At 44.3% G+C, this 14,942-nt stretch overlaps 2 protein-coding genes across 2 annotated transcripts in view; one reads left to right on the top strand and one right to left on the bottom strand.

Annotated features, from left to right (window-relative positions):
• The window catches only part of ARHGAP44 (Rho GTPase activating protein 44), a 240,279-nt gene that overhangs the window by 197,914 nt on the left and 27,423 nt on the right, over positions 1-14,942 (bottom strand). The gene's annotated exons all lie outside the window — the stretch shown is intronic.
• SAP30BP (SAP30 binding protein) overlaps positions 1-14,942 on the top strand; it is a 31,460-nt gene that overhangs the window by 6,853 nt on the left and 9,665 nt on the right. Inside the window, 1 exon segment of the mRNA XM_057423954.1 lies at positions 12,619-12,661. Within this exon segment, the coding sequence (XP_057279937.1) occupies positions 12,619-12,661 (43 nt within the window).

Raw genomic sequence — 14,942 nt, 5'->3', positions numbered from 1 at the left:
ACTTTTCTGTCTCAGCTGAGTGCTGCTGTAGTTCTTGCTCTATTGTAAGACATCACAGACCTGGAAATGTGTTTAAGTAGATATCATAGGCCCCTTATATATGGCGAGGGCTTTTCTAGGATCTGAGCCTGACTGTAAACAGAAGGTAGATCCTTAAATGCATGAATGCGATAAAGCCATTGCAATTCATCAGGTAATTATAGTAATTTCAAGCCCTGAATATACATTTAAAATTTTTTCTGCTGTTCTGCCTTCTTTGTACATACAGTAAAGGAACTACTTTGAGATTTTATCTTGAATAATTGACCAGTTGAGCTAGGCTGTGTGCAGAAGTAGTTCCCTTGTTGCTGGTGCATCCTGCATTTTGGCCTCATTCTTCACTTGGATAGTACCAGACACAAAACCTCCAGAAGGTTCAGCTGGTATCTGTTGCGGGTACAGACTGAAGACACTGAAAGCCACGAATGATGTAAAAACTGTTTGCTGAAGTGATGATGGGGAGAAAGGAATTTGGAGCCTGCCTTAAAGAACCACAGTGGGGAGATATTTTTCTACCCCACCTATGGGATTTATATTTTATCTCTGTTTTTTATCGTGGTTCCAGGGAGTGTGCTCTTGTTGATTTGATGAAGGTATGTCTGTGTCCGTACAGCCCTTCTTCCTCACTAAAGGTGAAGTCAATATAAAGTGCTAGATGGGACTGCAGCTTACGTGTGTTTTTTGTGCTGAGCAGCAAGTAGCAAAAAGCTGTTCAGGTTCAAACATGTGGATGTCAAACTGCTGTTTTCTGTCTACCCTCAGAGGCATACATGGAGACTTCTTTAACATATCTTTGGGGAAGAGGGTGTGCCAGGAGTAGAAGAATATTTAATCTTCATCAGTCATCTGAAAGAGTTCTCCCAGAAGAGATTTCTGGCCCATTGGATTCACTGTTACTGAGCACCTGTGAACCAGTTCTGAACACTGTGCTTGCAGCAAAAAGTAGAATCTTCCTTTTTTTAAGTAGCAAAGTCAGATATGCCACATCCTGTAACTGTATTTGGAAGTGTTTCAAGCACAGATGGAAAACTAGAGATTCAAATCTAGGTAAAACTAGTCCTTTTTCCAAATTTCACTCTGGATGGATGTCCTTAGGCTCTGGAACAGGACATGTTTGTTAGTGACCAAAATCACTGTAAGGGTCCCTGCTTTTAAGTGAGACGACATTAACTGTAAACAACCATATGTCCTAAAGGCACTTTGCAAGCAAGGCCTTCTGCTCAGAAGGGAAAAGAAATGGTCAACAGAAACTTTGGCAAAGGCATGGTGTTAAGATGGAATCTCACAGCCTGCATGGGTTCCTTGCGTCTTTTCCTCAAATGATAAAACCATGGATACAAAACAAAGGCTGTGGAAATGGGTCTGAACTTTGGTGCTTTGCTAGCAGTGTTGGTTTGGGATGACAAGGGTTAATGGGCTGTGCAGTGAGTGCAAGGTGCTTGGGCTTTAGCCAGCAGCTAGCTATGGTCACAGCCTTGATGCAGTAACAAGATACAGGCCTTCAGAGCTCACTAAATAGACTGGCCCTGCAGGAAGGAGGAAAACTAATCTTAAATGCAATACTGACCTTGTGCTCCAAGTCCCACGTGAGGGATTCTTTCCTTCAGCTTGTAGGGCTGGATGAGTAACAAGCTGCAAGTGTTGATCAAGGATGGAGTCCAGCCCTGCAGCTTGGCTAGCTGGAGTTTTCACCGGGGAAATCATTAACTCTTGAGCCTTGATTGTGGTATCAGGAGCAGCCAGTGCAGGAAAGCTAATAAATTTGCCACTCCCTTAGCAAGTGAATGGCTGGCACATGGCAACAGTTTTTCAAAGCAGGTGGCTACTTTGATGTTTTCTGGTTTTAAGAGTCCCCCTCTGCATCTTGAGGCATTGTATGAAGGGGCAGCCAAACTGGGATAGAGTAGAAGGGTGCCTGATTTTCAGAAGAATATTGTGTTTCTCAGCATGTACCACATCAACTCTTTGTTAAGTTTGGCTTTTATAGATACAGCATGCTTGTGGAGTAATTCTACTGTGTTACAATGTGTAGGTGTGTACTAATGCTTAGATAGAGACTTTTGATTGCAAGGTTTTATTCTTATCTTGCCTGCTTTTAACCTGTTTGTTTAAATACCAAGATTATCTTGATTTAAAGTAAATGAGGTAAAGTGCTAAGTACCAGTAAATGGGGGTCTGTGAATTAATGTAATCCCTGTAATTAACCCTTAGTTTGATAAGACCTGTTAACTTTTCTGAATTCAAGAAACATTCATGAAGCCAGATTCTCAAAATGTGCCTGAACCTAATCAATAAATTTCACCTCAAGTGTAACTGCTTTGGTCTGAAGAAGGGGAAGAAGTGTTTGGGAAAAGTTGCGCTCCAGCACGAGATGGATGTGGACCTGCATGAGTGAGTCCAGAGGAGGCCATGGAGATGCTGTGAGGGCTGGAGCAGCTCTGCTCTGGAGCCAGGCTGAGGGATCTGGGCTTGTTCAGCCTGGAGAAGAGAAGGCTTAGGGGAGGCCATAGGGCAGCTCCCAGTGCCTAAAGAGACTACAAGAAACCTAGAGAGGGGCTTTGGACAAGGGCCTGGAGGGACAGGCCAAGGGGAATGGCTTTAACCTGCCAGAGGGGAAACAGATGAGCTCTCAGGCAGCAGCTCTTCCCTGTGAGGGTGCTGAGGCGCTGGCACAGGGTGCCCAGAGAAGCTGTGGCTGCCCCATCCCTGGCAGTGTTCAAGGCCAGGTTCGACGCAGGGTTTTGGAGCAAGGTGCTCCAGTGGAAGGTGTCCCTGCCCGTGGCACGGGTTGGGACTGGATGAGCTGTTCTATGATTAAAGCACTGCTGTTCCATTTAGGTGTTCCACAGCAAGCTGTGTAAAAGGAGCTGGCATTAGTAAGCTTTAGAAAGGAATTTTAATCTTTGGTGGTGGCAAATAATGAAGGTTGCTCAGGAAATACCAGCCCTTCATGCTTTCAGCTGTTGAGAGGTACTCTTAAAAATTCTTAGAATATGTTAAAGATGATAGATGTGGAGAACACCTTAAAACTGCAGTACCACCCAAAAACAGTGCACTCTGCAATGGCTGAGGTGGCTAGATCTGGTAGGATAGGACTGGTTTGTGTGTTGTGGAAAGGCACTCCCAATGTCTCACCAGAAACAAAAGAAAAATACTTCATCATGTTCTCTCCTTTTTCTTTTCTTTTTTTTCCATCAAAAGCCCCTTGGCTTTTTGCTGCTCTCTGGGTTAGTATTGGCCTCTAATGGGAGAACTGGCAAAAAAGCAGCTGTGTTTTAAAGATGTGTATGGCTGTGCTGTGTACCTCTTGGTAAACACCTTTGAAGTGTGAATTGTGCAATTTCTAGGTTTGGGGCTAAGGTTAGATTTCCAGTGGTTTGTTTTCCCACTCATACCTGTGCCTATGAACACAACCTGAAGCTGCTGGCCATAAGCACTGCAATCTCAGAGGCACTTTTTCTGTATTCTTCCTTCTTTTAAATATAATGGTGGACAATGCTGTCTGCGCTTCCAACTCTATGGGTTTGGGTTTTTCCCTTGTTCTAGGTTTGGCACATGGTTTTCCGTAGCTCTGTGAAGGGAACCAGTTGAGCAGCAGCAATTGCATGCAGAGAGCCTTTAGGGGGAAGTAGTGTCAGCTCAGCTTCTGAAGCTGTCCTCTGTTGGTGTGCCCAGACACTAAACCAGCTGATAACTGGTTACCATTTTTTAACTAGGTGGTTGACCTTAGTTATTGCCAGAGAATATTAGTGGTGGTTAAACAGTTTTACATGCAGGAAACAAAATGGCATTGGCAGCTTAGGCATTTTGCCCTTTGTCCCATGTACTTCTGAGAGGGAAATAGATCACAGTGTTGCTGGTTGCTGAAGCTGGGTTACCTATGTTAGAGCTGCTGGCTTCAGTCCAGCTCTTGAGCTGTTTGGAAGATGAGACATGTCCATGGACATGCTTGTTCCTTCCTCCCCGCCAGGCATACAAGTTGGGGCAGACTCTTCATTCCCTGCAGTACTAAATACCATGGATTATTGACACAGGTGTGGCTTGCCTTTCTCCAAAGGAAGAACCAGGCTTTTTCTGTTTGTCTTTAAACTTGAAGAAAAGTCCTTTCTGGAGCTGCTTCCCCTTGCATATTTCACCTGATAAAGGTCTAAGTTCTTCAAGTCCAGTTCTGTGGTTGCAGTTATTTCTGTCTTCTGAACTGAAGTAAGCTGTTCTGATTTCACCTGTTGGTGTGTGTCAGAGTGGCTGAGCAGTCAGTACATATGGAGGATTGCCTCAAGCGCCAACAAATAGCTTCTTCCAGCCTCCCTGTTTTGAGTACAGAAGAACCAAAATCTGCAAAAGCTGTGGGATCCATTCATGAGGAGTGCATATCCCTGGGGGGACACATGGCTGTACACCTTGCCTCTACCCCAAAACATGAAGAAGGGTTTTATCCTATGTACTAGGGAGGAAGTGCAAGAAGTTTTTGTCAGCTGTTCAGAGCCTTGCTGCTGTGAGGCACAAGGTTTCTCGCAGCCCAACTTCACCTTCTACTTCATTCTGCACTGTAACAATCTGAAAAAAGAATAAAACCATCGAAGTCGCTTTGGCACCTCCAGCCCTGTCATGTGGTCCTGAGTTTTTTTACCTCTGAATTCCTGTTTACTGTAGGAAGCAAAAGTGACTTGAAAGCAGATTTTATGGGCTCTGCAGGGCAAGACATTCCTCTGCAGACTATGGGGGCTTCAGGTGGAGACTGCTAGGAGCTCAGCTACTGCCTGCACTCAAGAGCAGCGGCTCTGAGTTGCTGGTGTGTGCCCACGGACTGTGCAATATTACTTGCATGCTGTTTTGCACATTTACACCACTGTGCCCTGGTTGGTGTCTGCGCTTTGTGGTATCTGTAAAGCACATGCTCAGGGTAATCTGCAGATGTTAAACTTGGAGGACCCCTAGTATCAGAGGTGGAGAAGGAGAGAGGCAGCAGCCAGCAGAGGCAGGTAGCTCTGGGACCAGGATGCAGGTGTTATTAACTATACCTCCACTTGGAAAGGGAGAGTTCTGGCACACAGTTCCTTTACTGGAAATTACTCCTAACAAACAATCTTTGTCAAATGTTGAGGTAGCATATGTCAGGTGAGCAGAATCAAGTTTCAAAGAAGCTATTTAAAGGCTTTTATGCCATGAATGCTTCCTTTCTAAAACATTTTTCCACTGAAATGTTTTGCCAGATGTTGGTTGGGTTTCCTGATACTTCTTTCTTTTTCAATGAAATGAAATGAAGGTGGATTTTTAGACTTAATTTAGCTGAAAAAGTAAAAGGTACTGTCAGCTACACATGTTCTTTGTTTTGATAAAATGCTTCAGGAGTGCCTCAGGAGTTGACTCTTTCCTGACTTGTTCTTCCTTCCCTCTTTGCCTGAGTTGATAGTATCTCAATATAGGCATGTACAGTCTTTATGAAGACTGTACGTAAGTGTCACTGAAGGCTGGATGTATTGGGGGTTTTCCTATGGGTGTCTTATTTCTGAACTGCTGTGCTTCTCTGAGTATCTGGATTTGTTATTTCTTAGTTAAATTTCTTATCCTATACTGGGCACTTTGCCTGGGGCTGTGTATCAGAGCTGGCAAACAGGATATGGCTGTAGGAAATGGGCTTGTTTCAGCCTTTCTCTTGGGATTCTTCTCTCACAATTCAAGAAAAGGAGGGGTGGAGGGGGGAAATATAAGCACTGTACTTCTGTTCCCTTGCTTTTTCTTCCCTAGATTCTGAATACTCTTGACCCACACTCTGTTTGCTGCCCTCTGTGTGATAGCAGACCAGCATCGGGCAGATCAGGTGAGCAAGAAATGGTTTGCCATGAACTTTAAATATTAAATGAGAAGTTTCTGGTGTTCTCTTTCCATAAGCACTTCTGATGTTTGTAGAAAAGCAAGAACACAACTGCTGGCATGTTCCTTTAATAAAAAAAAAACAAGCACATGATCCATGGTTTGGAGAGGTCTTCCTTTTGCTGCCTGCATATAAACATTTCACTCACTTCCTCTGACAAGGCCATCTTCACTATCACCTCAGATAACTCTTCTAACAACTTAAGCTAAGTTACAGAGTTTCTTTCCATCATACTCAGCCAAATGAGGCTGTTGATACCTTAGTACTACAGGAGATAGTCTGAAGCGTAGAGAGGACGAAGAATTATAAAATCTTCTACTGGCACTTGCTCATGAGAGAAATCCTTGTAACAACAACTGCAGCAGCAGGGCCACTGGCTCCTGGTGGAAGGACTGCACTGACATTCTCTGTGTTAGCATCTTTATCACAGGCATGACAGCAGTGTGACTGACCTATACACTTTGTGGCTGTCAGTTTAAATTGCTGTTAAATTTCTTTAGGTGCAAGCAATCAGGTGAAATAGTTGGGGGAGAGAAGAAATTCTGCAATGCAAGAGCAGTCTCTGGGTGGGGGGGAGGAAGAGCAGATGCTGAGGGTGCTGTGAAAGCTTCCTAGCTACTGGGTTTTAATACTAACTGGAAGTTGGGAGAAAAATGGAACTGTGGGACAAAGTCTGGGGACACAACTGAGCGGTGGCAAATCCAAGAACCTTTAGGGCTGGAAAGGACCTCTGGAGATCATCCAGTCCAACTCCCTGCCACAGCAGGGCTACCCAGAGCAGGTTACACAGGAATGTGTCCGGACAGGTTTGAAATGTCCCTAGGGAGGGAGACTTCACAACCTCCCTGGGCAGCCTGTTCCAGTGCTCTGCCACCCTCAGTGGAAAGTTCTTCCTCATGTTGAGGTGAAACTTCTTGTGTGTCAGTTCATGGCTATTGCTCCTCTTCCTGTTGCTGCGCACCATTCTCCTGGTGGGTGGATGGTACTCAAAGGAGTACCTGGTTTTGAGATATCTATATGCATTGATGAGATCCCCTCTCAGTCTGCTCTTCTCTAAACTAAACAGCCCCAGCTCCCACACTCTCTCCTCATAAGAGAGATGCCTCCAGACCCCTGATGATCCATATGGCCCTGCACTGGACTCTCTGCTTTTCTATCATATACTGGGAAGCCCAGAACTGGACACAGTATTCCAGATGCGGCCTTACCACAGTCAATAGAGGGGGAGGATCACCTCCTTTGACTGCTGACCACATTCCTCCCGATGCACCCCAGGAACCTCTTGCCCCTCCTGGCCGCCTGGGCATGCTGCCGGCTTGTAAGCAACTTGGCAACTCTGGCATCAACTCCTCCACTTCTTACAATTTTAATCTTACTCAAAGGAATAAGGAATCAGGTTTTGGGTTTGTATCTTTTCTGCCTCCCTGTTCAACCATTTCTTGTAACTTGACATGCACCTGCACTAACACACAACTAATTAACCATCTTCTATGAGAAATTGATGATTGAATTGTACCTTTTGGTGGCAGTTAATGCCAACAGTTATGTTGCATGCGAGCTTTGTACTGGAGTTATGGATCTTGTTTCAGGAAGGATTTGGCATGCATTGTTGTAAGTCCATTCTTTCCATTAAATAAAGTTGTTCTGGGCTAGCCTTTCCAAACTTGAATTCGTCAGTCTCAGATGCATATTTTTGCTTCCTTCCTTTAATCTATTCAACATTGAGTACTGTGTTTGTTTGTTTTAATTTCCATGGAACTTGAACAGAGGGTGGTTGTTTTGGTTTGGTTTGGTTTTGTGTAATTGAATGGAAATACTCTGTGCCTGAAAAGATGGTCTATATTTCACCTTAGCAACATAAAGTATTAAGCCAATATGCAGCACTTACGCATGTACCCTCCCTCCCCTCACTGCTCTTCTTCTTAACTGATTATGATACATGAAAACAGAACCATCAAGCTGGTTCATATCAACGAGGCTCTTACACACAGTGTTGTCCTACCTAGGGCTTAAGGAAAATGAGGAAAGCATTTGTCCCGGGGAAAGAGAAAAAATGGAAACCCTTTTCTTGAATACATACATGAATAAGTAACAGAATAACTGGTTTTTGCTGTTGGTGAGCTGATGTGCAGAATTGTTCTTAGAAGCACAGAAATTGTGACTCATGTTAGTGGTGCAGCTAGGTGTTAAAAAGGTGAGGTTTCTCATTGTTTTTCTTGTTGGGTGGTTTTTGTTTGGTTGTTTTTTTTTTAATGCTGTCTCTGCCTGTAGTTTGAACTCTCCAGAGGCTGCTCTTTGTTAGTCTCCAGACCGGGGAAAAGAGTCTGCCTCCTGCTTGTATTGCTGTCTCAGTCAGCTTGGCTTTGAACCACCCCAGCATCCCTTCACTTCTTTCAGTGCGTCTGTTGGAGCAATGCTGTCTGGCTTTAGGCCCTTAGCAGTGATCTTGTGCAGTCTGGGCTGCAAAGTAGATATCAGCCAGAAAATCAACTTGCCAAGTGCAAGAGAGGAATAAAGTACAGTAGTGCTTGCTTTAAACTCAGTTTAGCCATTTTTAGAGGTCATCATATAATACAAGATCAGACAAATGGCTAGAGAAAAAGAATGAAGATGGGATACATTTTATTGTGCCGCCATTCCTCCCCCCCCCCCGGTTTTGTATTTCCATGATGGTGTAGAGAATTTTCAGCATAACTAATGTGTCCTGGCTGACTTTGTGCAAGTAGCAAGAGACTGGCTGCAAAAGTGAATTCAGAGCTGCTCCTGTAGAGACTTAGAGGTGGGGCTTGTGAAAACTGTGAGCTATTGGAAGGTGCCACTAGTGAAGTCTTTACCTTGTTACTTTTTGGAATCAGGTTCCAAATGGAAATAAACCCATTATACGATGCCTGTAGCTCTGGGGTACTTGAAGGTTCTAACAGCTTTCATGTACCTACTCTGATAGGGAGATTCGATGTAGAATCCCCTCTGCTTGGCACTGCTTGTGCTTGGTTTTGTGCTCTTCATGTGCGATAATGATACATAGCACGGTGGGATTTGATGATGTAATAATCTACAAAAAGATCACCTTTCCCTGAGTGGATTTAGATAACTTCCCTTCTTAAAATGCAGTTACCTTCCAAATTTTCCATTGTTTAAATGCCTTGGAATTCCTTCAGAAATCTCTCATCCATTATTAAGTATTTCTTCCCTTTCACACCCAAACACTAGAAAATGTGCAGTATTTATTGCCCTTGTTTCTCCACTTGATGGTTCTCCATTTCATTTAACTTCATATTAGATTAGATCTGCAGAATTTTTTTTTAGATGCTGTGTTGTATTCAACCTGTGTTCCAGGCTTAAATTAGCCTAAGGGAGTGTAGGACAGTTCTTGTTGGGTGACTACTCCACTGAAGGTTTTTAGACTGTCCTTAAGTTCTAGATCTTCAGTAGATGCTCAGAGGTTTGAACAAGACTTCTTAAGTCTCTCATCTGCTAAACTGTACATCTTTGGTCACATTGTTGATACTTGCCTCCTCATAATGTTTGACAGTAGACCGAGTGAATATGAACAAGCACTGTAGGAGGAATTGGTCATCCCTTTGTTTTCTGAAGGCATGTAAGAGCCTTGAAAGTAGTCCCATTTAATGAAAAGCTGTGTTGATGTCTTCAGCTTGTTAATGACAGAGCAGTGGGTGTAGGTACACAGTAATTCATCAGTAAGCAGAATTCATATCCTCTGGGCAGTGAGGTGTGGCTCTAATATGTTAGTGAACTTGTTTTCATTTGCTTGTAGCTGTGGGGTTTCTGATGTCTTAGCTATGGCCTAGGTATGTGGAGACTAGACTTGCTAGAGCAAGTGTGGGCAACCAGGCCAGGTAGATACACAGTGCTTACCTGATAGGACTGGCATTATTTAGTGTAAGTGGGCCACATTTGTCCTGTAGCTTGAGGATTAAAGGATTATTAAGACTGTTAAAGACAAACTTCTGGTGAAACAAACTTACTGATGATTCTGGAAATGCATAAAATATACTATTTAACACCTCTGACATTTTAGAGGTATTCCTCTAATGGAAGTTACAGGAGAAGTTTTTCTCTCAGAATATTAGTTCATGTTTCCTGAGAATTGTGTGCTCATGGTTGGTGCTGGCTCCAAACGGTTACAGGAGACTTGAAAATGAGTTTCTGAAAACTTCACAAATACAGCAGATACCTGTTAACTGGCCAGACAAGACGGTGGCCTTCTTGATGGCATTTAGTACCTATCTAAAGCATATGAATTTGACTGTGCCACTGGGCTGCTTAAGTGCCTGCTTCACAATATTGTTCATTTGGAGCAGGTTTCCCCTTGATTTTGTACTCTCGGGTGGTGAGAGAACAAGTAGGTAGAAGAAGGTGGGAAGGGTAGTGGAATAATAAAGACAGTGCTTGGTAAGAGGAAAGATCAAGAGATGCTCAGGGATGTAGCCTGTCTCTTCCTCTTCCCTCTCAGTCCACTTAAAATAAAACTTTAAAAGATAAGAGAGCAGAATGTAATTCAGTCAAGGTTGGAACAAAACAAGTTCCTTCGTTTCACCTCAAAAAACATTTGCTTGTTGTCTCAAACCAAGACAAATACTTTTAATTACAGATCTAGCAAGTTCTCCCCTAAAGGGAATAAAGCAGCCTCCTGACCACATACATTCCCTGCCCTGTGAGTCACTGCGTGCTGCGGGAACCTCTGCTTACCTTGAGGCTGTTGCTCTGATCCTCTCCAGCCTTCATACTAATATGAATTGTCCCCACAACCCGTTAGTTGCCACAGAACTGCCCTCGCTTCTCTGGTGGCAGGCTGAGGCTTGCCACGTTAACACCATGTCAGTGTGGTTGAGCCTCACCACTTTAGTGCTGTGTCTGTGTAGGTTTGTGGGGAACACCACCTAGATTCCCTGGATTCCTGGCTTGCCAAAGAGGGCTCATTCTCTTGGCAGAACTCTTCTGCTATGAAATGTTGTGCTTCTGTTCAAATTTTCTTAGGCTTGTCCTGTTCCTTCTGAACACCCTGGGAGAAGAGGTGTTAATGCACTGCACCAACTGCAACAGCTTAGAGGATTGGAGCTGTTACTCTACAGTCCCATTTCACAAAGGTGCCTTCGGGCCTCCCAGCTGGCTGTTGAGAAGATGCATGTTCCTTTGAGTACTGCGTGGTTTTGACTGAAATAGCTTTAGCCTTGTATTTCTGTGATCCAAATGTACTTACTTTTTTTTTTTTTCTTTTTCCATGGATGGCTATAAAAAGTACAGCTGGTGCCACATAAAGAATTCAGTTTTCTGCTTCCAGAGAGCTATGGCTTCTCTGGAAGTTGGTGGTGGGTTTTCATAGAGAATTTGGCACAGCCTGTTTCCAGATATGCCTTGGTGATCTTTCTGCTTTCTCCTCACCTTATGCATCTCTCACCTGATTGAAAATGGAGTCAAGGAGGAGTTTTAGAGAGCAGATACTGAGCAGGAAGGAGGCAGCATTATGTCTGTGTCAGGTTGAATGAATAGCTTCAGTGTTTAGAGCCAGTGAGGAATTTTGGACACACAGTCCAATGAGTCGCAAAAGGGCTTTGGGGGGAGGCAGAGGGAAGAGGGCAGTGTTTGCATACAGCTGATATTGTTCCAGAAACTTTATTGGTATTGAACTTGATATCACTTGTGACTGTCCTGGGGTCTCAGAAGCACCAAAATATTTGAATATTGGTTTTAATATAGTGAAAATGTATTTTAGAGTTTCTTATCCTACATAGCATCTGCTGCTCAGCAGACTGGTGCAAACATCTGCTGTGCTCCCACAGCTGAAGCAGCCTTAATTTGTATAACTGAGGAGGAATTAGCTGTGTTGAGATCTCCAGACAGAGCACAGGCCAGGAGAGGTTGCCCTTGAGTTTCTGGTAAAGCAGATCCTGGAAAGCAGGAGCCAAGAGAGAATTGACAGTGGGGTCGTTCTTCCAAAATGGGAATACAGGATCTGCATCACCCTCATGCTCCCTGGCATATTGGTTTGTAGAGGCTTTATGATCCAAAACCCTCAATAGTGCAGTTACAGAAGGGAATCCTGGCACTGTCACACTGGGTGAATCCTTTAGTGTCACCCTGAGGCTCTGCAGGGCCTGGAGTGTGTGCAGGGAGGCCGATCCATGCTCCCCTCAAGTGTAACACTCTGCCACTCACTCTGGGAGCATTTCAGCTGCTTCCATGTTCCTCTGGGGAATGCATCCTGCTGACCCTACTTAGAGGACTGCCAGTTGCACAGGGCTGTGCTTAGGCATTCCCGGCGCTTCAGCAGTTTTCTGTCGGCTGGATCCAGCTTGTGTTTAGCTAGCTATGCTCTAAAACATTGCGGTGCCCAGGGCCAGTCACCAAAAATGAAGGATCTATGGTTTGATCCATTATGAAAAAATGTCTTCAAGTACAGCTGGTTTTGTGGCATTCAAAAAGAGTGGAGTGTCCAGGAGTCATTGAAACAAAGCCTTCATTCTTTCATTAGACTCTTACTTTGTTAGGAAACAGCATCCTATTAGGTTTTGACTTTCCATGGTACAAACATTGCCCTATTTTCTAATAACTTGCATTTTATTCCTAATTTTTATTCTGTCTCAGAAGTAATGTGTACATTCCTAAACAAATGAACACTATAGCTATTTCGGCCAGAAGTATACCTTGACTAAAACCCCATCTTTCTTTCCTCTTCTTCCCAGGAACTCTCAGAACTGGAGAAACGAGATCCTCAGGAGCTAGTTGGTAAGTTCACACAGATGTATTAATTCCTGTGTTTTTTTCAAAATAAACCTTCTAGTATTCCCCTTTGTAAGAAGCATCTTCACCTTGTCCCGACAATGCTGCAGCTGGAATTACTGCCCTGCAATGTTTGATTTCCAGGGAATATTTTCAGTGAAGTCTTCTTCTGGGAGAAAGGTACCGTGCCCAAAAATACAGACTGGGGCTGCTTCACGCTCACACACACACACACACGCACACACACACACATATACTGAGCTGGGGCTGCTTCCCCCCACACACACAGTGGGCTGGGGCTGCTTCCCTCACTCTTAGCCTCCCCCCCCCCCTTTTCTTCTTCCCTCTCTTTCTCTCCCCCCCCCCCCCTTCTGCATTGCTCAGCCCACAGCAGAAGGAGAACTAGTGTCCTTCCATAGATGGGTGATTCACTGGCATGTTGTTGCCTCCAGTTCTTCCCTCTGATTTGGCTGCTCTGGTGCCAGGAAATCAGAAACCCCCACGCCCTGGTTTATGCCAAGCAGACTTGATGAGCGTGCCAAAGAATGCAGCTTTAGAGACAAGCACCACTGGTTTATTGTCTCCAGGGGGAAACCATGTCCCTCTGCTCACCCTTTCCAGGTCTTCCCTTGTTTGTTTTGTTGTTTTTTTTGCATTGTGCGACCATTATAGACAAAGTGGCACTTGATGCTGCCTGTATCCCTTGTGATTGCTAAAGATGCAGCATACAAGTGAACCTTGAAAGGGACAGGAATTCTTCATCCTGTCTGGTAAGCAGTGTTACTCTCTCAGAGCCCTGCGGCACAATGCTTTACCTTGCCTCAGCTGATGCGCACCTCAGTCTGTCTGGGTACAGCCAGCTCTCTGTTCCTATGCTCCCTATTCTTTTGGTTTTTCTCTTCACTAAGAAGATGTGTCTACTCATCTGTAGGAAATAAAACTATGTGTCCTCCATCCATGTCTCCAGCATAGGCTTTGGAGTAAGAGCACACAGTTTGCCTTGTGGCACTTCCTGTCATGCTCTGCACTGGTTTTGTACTCTTGGATATGCCGGTCAAATAACCCATCTGTCTTAAACTGAAGCAGGTTAAATGTAGCATTTCCACTTAATTATTTGCCTCACCAAGAACTGGCAAGTAGATATTCTCCAGTGACTGCTGAGATGATGAATCTTTCCTAGTTATATCCTAATACAGGCCTCCTACAGGGCCCAAGAACAACTGAACATCTCAGCTTGCTCAGTGCATACGCTGCCTGTACAAAAAACTCCAAGCACCTAGTGCTTGTGCTGATAACATTTTTAACTTTTAGATAGCTTTGGAGGAGAACACACAGGCTGAGCACCAGTGGCAGTGCTATTCAGCAGCAGGGTGCTTGAGCTACAGACCTGACAGTGCATTGGCTCCTACTGTCTTGAAGCTGTGGGATCTGCTTTCTGGCCTTCATGCTTTCTGGACTGCGAATCTGATTAGGGAAGATATTTACTTACTGTGAGCCAGAGCCTGGGTGTGCCTGTAGTGATTAATCGTGCCAACAGCCGACTTCCTGAGGTCTCCACATGGAGATCCTCTGGGCCATGAGCCAGAAAGCACAGGCCCCATCAGAGGCTGCAGCCAGTGTCACTGCCGCTGACTCAACGAAAAGTAAAACTTTGATCTTGGCAGAAATAACAGGATGCACAAAGCAGTTGGATGTTTCCTGCGAGGACACACCTTGTTAACTGTCCATCTACATTTACTGCTCTATACATGGTGGAAAGTGCTGCTTGGGACTTTGAAAGCACAAAATCTATATAGGAGCCTGTAGCCATATTTGCAAATTCCAGGATTATTTTAATGATAATCTCAGTTGCCCCTTCCTCTAGGGAAAAAGCTGGTGGGAAGAGGCTGTTCTGCTGTCTGTTGGAAAGGAAGCTTGAGGACTGCTCAAGGGCATGGATAATTTGTACTTCCTTACTGTAAATAAACCCGAAGGGGTTGAGCTCATAGTTTTGTTCTTACTGATGTGGCATTTCAGTCTGGCTGCAATGTGATGAAATAACTGAGTAATGATGAATGTTAGTGCTCAGCTTGCGAGGTGCACGTAGCCTCATTGCTGACCCAGACTTAAGTGTAGTTATGGGGGGGTTGCAGTAGACAAAGATGTTTTAGTTCTGGTTCCTTGTAAGCCACTAAGAGATGTTTTCCCCCATCAGCATACTGTTGATGATAAATGATTGCTTTCACATGGCTCAAACAAAAGAGCAGATGAGCACCAAGACCTGAAAGTCACATGTCAGAATATCTCA

This window comes from Pezoporus wallicus, unplaced genomic scaffold (genome assembly GCF_028554395.1).
Source record: "Pezoporus wallicus isolate ANWC-B61680 ecotype Strahan unplaced genomic scaffold, APGP_CSIRO_Pwel_v1 contig_7876, whole genome shotgun sequence".
Taxonomy (NCBI): domain Eukaryota; kingdom Metazoa; phylum Chordata; class Aves; order Psittaciformes; family Psittacidae; genus Pezoporus; species Pezoporus wallicus.
The sequence above is the reverse complement of the archived record's forward strand: the minus strand, read 5'-3'. Positions and strand labels throughout refer to the sequence as shown.